Below are 6,232 nucleotides of genomic sequence, written 5' to 3'. Positions count from 1 at the left end.
GCGGTGCTTACGAAAGTCGTGCCTAATTTTAAGTTTGCACTTCCTTACTTGCAATCCGTTCTAACCTTCTCCATCACTTTCCACCCTTGTTGATTATACATTTGTTTGCTCTTTGGTATTTTTCTGTTAAACTGAGCCAGAATTAGGCAAACACGTACGCTTATTTCCTGAAGCTTGGGCTGCGTCGCAATCTATGGTTATTTACTATGTCCGGAACAATCCAATTTGACCCGTCATTTTGAGATTGAACAATCTTTTTTCCCGAGTTTTCCTTAACCTTTAAGTGGATATTATAGCCAGCGAGGATGTCTGCTTCTATTTAAGTTTTATTTTTAAGTTTCTCGTCTAGTGTTCAAATCGTAGAAATTTTCATAAGTTCTGATACCTTATGGGTCTCAACAATTAAGGTTTGACTTTGATGGACAGGTGAAATATAGTGCGGGTGGCCAAAAAATAAAGACCCTTAGTTTACAAACAACACAAAAGCCATAGGTGATTTTTCACGGACGGTTTTTATTAATTCCGACGGCAAAAAATGATGGCAAAAAATCGATCGTTCACACAAACTGAATTCCGCTGCAAGATGGATTAAAGATACAAAGGTTGACTTAACACAACAACTATGACCTCACTTGTAACTAATCTAAACGGAACAGAAAAACCAAAGCTCGTCAAAATGGGCAACAGTTTTAACCATAAAGACATGACTAGGACGGTACAAAAACGTGCTCATATGAGAGTTCAGCTACTGTAACAAATAAATGATGACCATTAAAGAAAAAAAAACTGATTGAACTTTTCCCTGATCTAATATAAAACGAGAGAATCAAAGCTAATTAATTGAATTAAGTGGAGGCTCATAGTTGCCTAATCTCCGCGCTGCATGTCTTAATTATTCGGCGTTGCCGTCGGCTTTCACAGCCTCTTCATTCTCAGGCTTGGATTCGCTGTTTTCCTTTCCCCTCTCTCCGTCCTGTTAGAAAAAAGGCACAATCTGAATAAGAGCAAGGCAACCTCCTTAAAAAAAAAGTAACGGAACAAAAACAAGCAGTACCACTACCACTTAAGTTAACCTGACTGCATGCGAAGCGCTCCAAGCTGAGCTCGTTTTGGAAGCTAAGGCAATTAGTTAACGTTTTGGCGAATAAATTTGCAGCAAGCTTTTAAGTGTCTATTAGTTAGTGTTCAAGGTCTAGTGAGTTGTAAGAATTTACATACAATACTGTCGATTCAAATCCTCGGTGCTTTATTAGAAAAATACAAGTAAATATCATTTCTGGCGACCAAATAACGACTTCGGTACAATTTGACCTTGACAAGGCCTTTTTCTGAGGCACCAAAATCTAACAATTGTACAGTCTGGAGAACACCTCTACATAATGCGCCAGTTCATCTTACCATAACCCCACAATCAAAGGATCAAGACTAAAATAATTACTGACTTTCCGCAACTTCACTTTTACCTCTCTACGAGGGCGCCTGTAAGATCTGCGGTAAGGACGACGACGGCGACGATTCTGTGCCGGACGCTGCAGGGTAAACAAAAGGAAAAAAAACAACAATTAATCATTCATTTTATATAAGTGAAAGCCATTTCCCTTGGATCGGAAACAATGTAGTGAACCCGCAAGTTTCTGTCATAGAAGCATAGTCTTGATTAATTCACGAGAAAACGACACGTCTCGGTTTGTTTCACTGTCTTTTCTTTTTTTCGCCATAATAAGTTCTTACGCCACACCGTTTTTCCAAGGCGCGACCAAGATGAGACCTCGCTTAAACAGCATTTACCGAAAAACCCACACATGTAAGTAGTTTCACGTTTAGCAGAGAACGTCAACTTTCTCTACAAAAGCTCAGATAGCGGCATATCCTCCCTTAACATTATAAGCCCTTCCGTGTTTGCCTTGTATTAAGCTTCACCCACTCACTCACAACAGTCCAGCATTTCCCCAATTGAGCTAACCACGCTCTGGCCACTAATTTGACAGGTGGTCATTGTTTCGGTTTGTTCCGCCACCGAAAACCTAATAATAATGATAACACCATTCATACATTTATATGGCGCAGTCTCCACGTGAATGTTCCAATACGCTTAACAACGCTTTGCGGGGGGGATTTGGCCAGACCGCGCTGAGCCTAATGTTCCGTCATCACAAAACCACTATTAGAGGAAAGCAACTTTTGATTACCTCTTCTCCGTCTTCTCCTCCTTCATGATCACCATCTCGTTCTTCTTGTTCATCGCCTTCAGGGCGTTCCTCATCAGACCTGCGCCTGGAGGAAAAATTTCAACACAAAACGTTAGCTCACAACCAAAAGATTAAACATCCTATAGGTCGAAAAAAGGGGGGAAAACCCACGCCAAAAAAAAAAAAAAAGAGAGAAAAAAAAAGAAGAAAGGGAAAAGAAACAAGGGAGAAAGAACAGCAACAACGCTTACCTGTATCTGGGACGTCGTCTACGACGGGGCCGTCTCTTCTCCTTATCATCTGACTCCTCTCTTGGCTCTTCTCCTTTCTCCTCGGACTGATCACCTGATTCGTTATCCCGTGGAGGAGGACGAGGCCGCCGACGTCTCGCCCAGGGGGGTGGCCCGCCGTAGTAGCGCCTGCCCCGGCGTGGTCTTTCATCGTTGTCGTTCCGTTCCTGCTGATCACCCGAGTCCCCTCCCTCCTTGCCTTCCTCCTCAGGTTTAACCTCTCCGTTTGTAGCGGAATTAGGCCTGCCACGGGGGCGGCGTCTGCCACGACGGTAATCTCGATAGTTGCGGTAGTAGTTCCTTCGGCGGTCCGCTAGGGAGAAAATGGACACGTTTTACAATTTTTGTTGTTTTTTTTGTTCTCTTTTTTAATTACTATTATTGTTATTATTACAACTAATATTAAATTTTATTGTCATCATTATCGGTACTATTTTCATTATTTTTATTACTTTGTAGTTGAAAACCTTGATAAGCCTGAACCAAATACAACTGTAAGAAGACTTTTGCCATCTCTCAAGGAAAAAAAATTAATTTACAACTGAATATTTGAAGAGAGCAGAAAAAAATGGATTTTAAGAGAGAAGGGTTGACAGTAGGACTCAGTAAGCACTACTCACGCGCATATTTGCTTCCTTGCACAGGGCTCCCATCTGGTCCTGTTACGTTGGCTGCTTCGAGACCCTAGTAAATGATAGAAAAACAATGCACAAAATATTTGGAAAAGGAAAAAAAAACGACAAAAAAGGCCAAACATTATCATTTTTCAGTTTTGAGTGCAAGGCATTCATTGTTGAAATCTGATAAAGGTTCCTAAAGAAGCAAGAATAGATTTAAAAATAACATTCAGGTATGAAATTTGTTTCAGTCAAATTGTGATTAAAAATATCATTGTTGCACTAATCAATTTTTCGTGTGAACCATAAAATTGATTTATTGCATTTGCTTCTTGAGAGCGCCTAGCAAAGCTGTCCTTCTAGAAGAATTGATAGAGGCCTAAAGGCTGCCTGAGGGAAGGGGGCTATCGATGCTGAAGTTAGACACAGTTAAAGCAGAGGAAAAGGAAAAAAAGGGAAAAAGCCCAAAGTGACTTCAAATCCAGCAGCCTCCATATATCTGTCCATACTGTAGTGGACAATTCCATGCACAGATTGACCTAATCAGCCAGCAAAGAAACAAAACTAAGGGAGTCTGAGGTCATCTTAGTTTGTGATGTACACACATTGTCTGAGAAGTTCGAGGTGCCCAGATTTTATATTTCAAAAGTTTCAATACAAGTTTACTTATTCAGGCCAACAAAAGATAGAACAAAGTCCCCTCCGCTGGGATACAGCCCTGTCTAGCATCCCCCTACAGACAGAATAACATTCAGGACATTCAAGCAGAAACAAGTTTAAGTGACTGGCCAGTCTATGTGATTGATATATTCAATTCATCTTTTACTGTGTCTTTTATACATTTTCCTTACGTTTCCCACCTTCGCTCCTGATACAACATCAAACTCCACAGTCTCTCCATCTCCAACACTGCGCAAGTACTTCTTAGGATTGTTCTTCTTGATGGCAGTCTGAGGAGAATAAAGAGAACAGAGATTTTCAACATTTTATGATGTCAATTGTAAGAGCGATGTTAAATTATTCACTTGCGTCATCTTTAACTTTAGAATTTAGCTACAGACACAAAAAAGATTCCACTGATCATTTGACTTTAGAGGTTTTCATTAACCATTTAGACTAGACTAGTTTTTGTTTAACAATTTGACACTTGATTTAAGTAATACAATTAGTGCAGTCAGACTACATGTACATGATGGATTCACCAGGGTACGCTTTCTAAGACCTGGGAGATCTAAAGTGTAATATATATAAATTCATCCAGTTCCTGAGCAAACAACTTTTGGATTTACTTGAATATGTTATTCATTCTGCTTATAACCATCAAAGGTCTTTATTCTGACCTACACCATGGTTTATTTTCCCACAGGTGATTAATTTAAGTATGGTTTCATTCAACATCCAATTATGTAAAGTCTGTCCATTTAATAAAATTTATTTAATAGGTGAGTGCAATTGTTAAAACTTGATCAGGAATAGAGATGGTAAGCTTTTATTGGTTAATTAAGAACTAAAAAACACACTTTTGCCCAGTTAGAATATTGCATGTACAGTATTACTTATAAAATATGACACAGCAATTAAGTTGGGAGTACAATATGAAAAAGTTAGACATTGTATCCATTTATTGTATTGATTCCACATACTATGGCACTTGAATTATTATTTTTTATTTTATTAATCCAAAATAAAATCCAGTCATTTCCAAAATCTAGTGAGGAGACTAAATGTTACAGCAAAACCACATAATAGTTTTTACAATAGGGCCAGATTTCAAATTCCAGTTCATTATTTCACAGGTGATTCATTTATGTTGAACTTTTCTTGGTAGCCAATATAACAAGCTTCTTTGTGGCAGATCAAAACAAGAAGATGTTTTGCCGAGAGGTCCTCAATTTCAAAAAGCCTAATATTCGTTTAATTTTATGAAGGGAGAGGAGTAAATGAAGACTGATGCTATCAAAGTAGAACTAACTTGGATCAAACCTAATTCCTCTTTCCAGTCAAGTGATCCAGTTCAACTGCCCTTATGTCAAGGTTTCATTTCTTTCTGGGTCAATGACACTGACGAAGAAATTTACGCTGAATGTATTTCTGAAACTGTTTAAATTCAATTAGCCTGAGTGGGTTAAATATACAGATGAACCCTCGTAGTCTAAAAACATAGGTAACGGATGATCAGAAAACGAAAAGCAAAGATAAAGTTTAAGAAAATGGCTACGTTGTGGCCACAGTCACCTACAGGTTGTGAATTAAACAAAAGGAACTGAGAGAAATCATTTAAAACCGCCTTCAAATCTTAATATCACAAAAAGTCAACCTTACAATTCTTAGGTGCTGAAATTTACACCAAAATGACATTTATTTGATTCTCCAGACAGTTAAATTGGTTGAGAAACTTACCTGATGAACAAATATATCTTCCTTGTTGTCATCTCTAGGGGGAAGAAAAACAAAACGAGATCATTGCAATGCGTGGGACAAATTGGAGGATGCAAATGAGCTATGCGTGGCTTGCGAAACGAAGTTCGCTTTGCTCTCGCCATCAACGCGCCCAAACTACGAATTTCAAATTCGATTCTCAGCAAAGAAAATTAACGAACGACTTTGAAGAGTTAGAAAGCAAAATAAACCCTGATGAAAGCAAGAGAAGAAAAGAATTTCTTTGAACTAACCTGTTGATAAAGCCATAACCGTTCTTCACGTTGAACCACTTCACTGTACCGCTCACTTTACTGGCTAAAAGATTGAAAAAGCCACGTCAGACGGTTAGTAAAACGAGATGAACCACTCTCTGTCACCATAAAAGTAAACGGAACACAATCTATGCAATAAGGACATGCCATGTGGCCAGAAAACCTTATCGTGACAATATCCATTAACAATTCATATTCACGCTATTGCGGCGCACATGTTCGAGATGTCGCTTTCATTTTATTAGCATGCAACATATCGCGACGCGCAAGGCAAACTCACCAACAACTTTCTTCTCAACTGACTGTTTCTCTTCGACTTGAGGCTCTTCAGTCGTGGTCATGTTGCTGATGTTACAGCCTCGTAGGGCTCCGCTACTAGGTGGTGTTTCCCACAAAGGTCTTTTGGTGTTCCGTCTGTTCCTCGATGGATGGCGTCCTCTGTG

General features: G+C 39.1%; 1 protein-coding gene across 2 annotated transcripts; it reads right to left on the bottom strand.

Moving 5' to 3' along the window:
- Positions 1-493: 493 nt before the first annotated feature.
- Positions 494-6,231, bottom strand: LOC113682547 (uncharacterized). Of its 2 annotated transcripts, none has more exons than XM_027199706.2 (9): positions 6,070-6,231; positions 5,769-5,832; positions 5,497-5,530; positions 3,948-4,046; positions 3,100-3,163; positions 2,441-2,792; positions 2,190-2,274; positions 1,464-1,529; positions 494-973 (listed from the first exon to the last, which is right to left on the bottom strand). In XM_027199706.2, exons 1-9 carry the CDS (start codon positions 6,128-6,130, stop codon positions 893-895), a joined length of 906 nt encoding a protein of 301 aa, XP_027055507.2. In that variant the 5' UTR covers positions 6,131-6,231; the 3' UTR covers positions 494-892. The 2 variants fall into 2 exon arrangements, with proteins under 2 accessions (XP_027055507.2, XP_027055508.2); XM_027199707.2 differs by having other exon boundaries at positions 3,957-4,046.
- Position 6,232: the final 1 nt, after the last annotated feature.

This window comes from Pocillopora damicornis, chromosome 8 (genome assembly GCF_964200805.1).
Source record: "Pocillopora damicornis chromosome 8, jaPocDami1.2, whole genome shotgun sequence".
In the NCBI taxonomy this organism is placed as follows: domain Eukaryota; kingdom Metazoa; phylum Cnidaria; class Anthozoa; order Scleractinia; family Pocilloporidae; genus Pocillopora; species Pocillopora damicornis.
The sequence above is the reverse complement of the archived record's forward strand: the minus strand, read 5'-3'. Positions and strand labels throughout refer to the sequence as shown.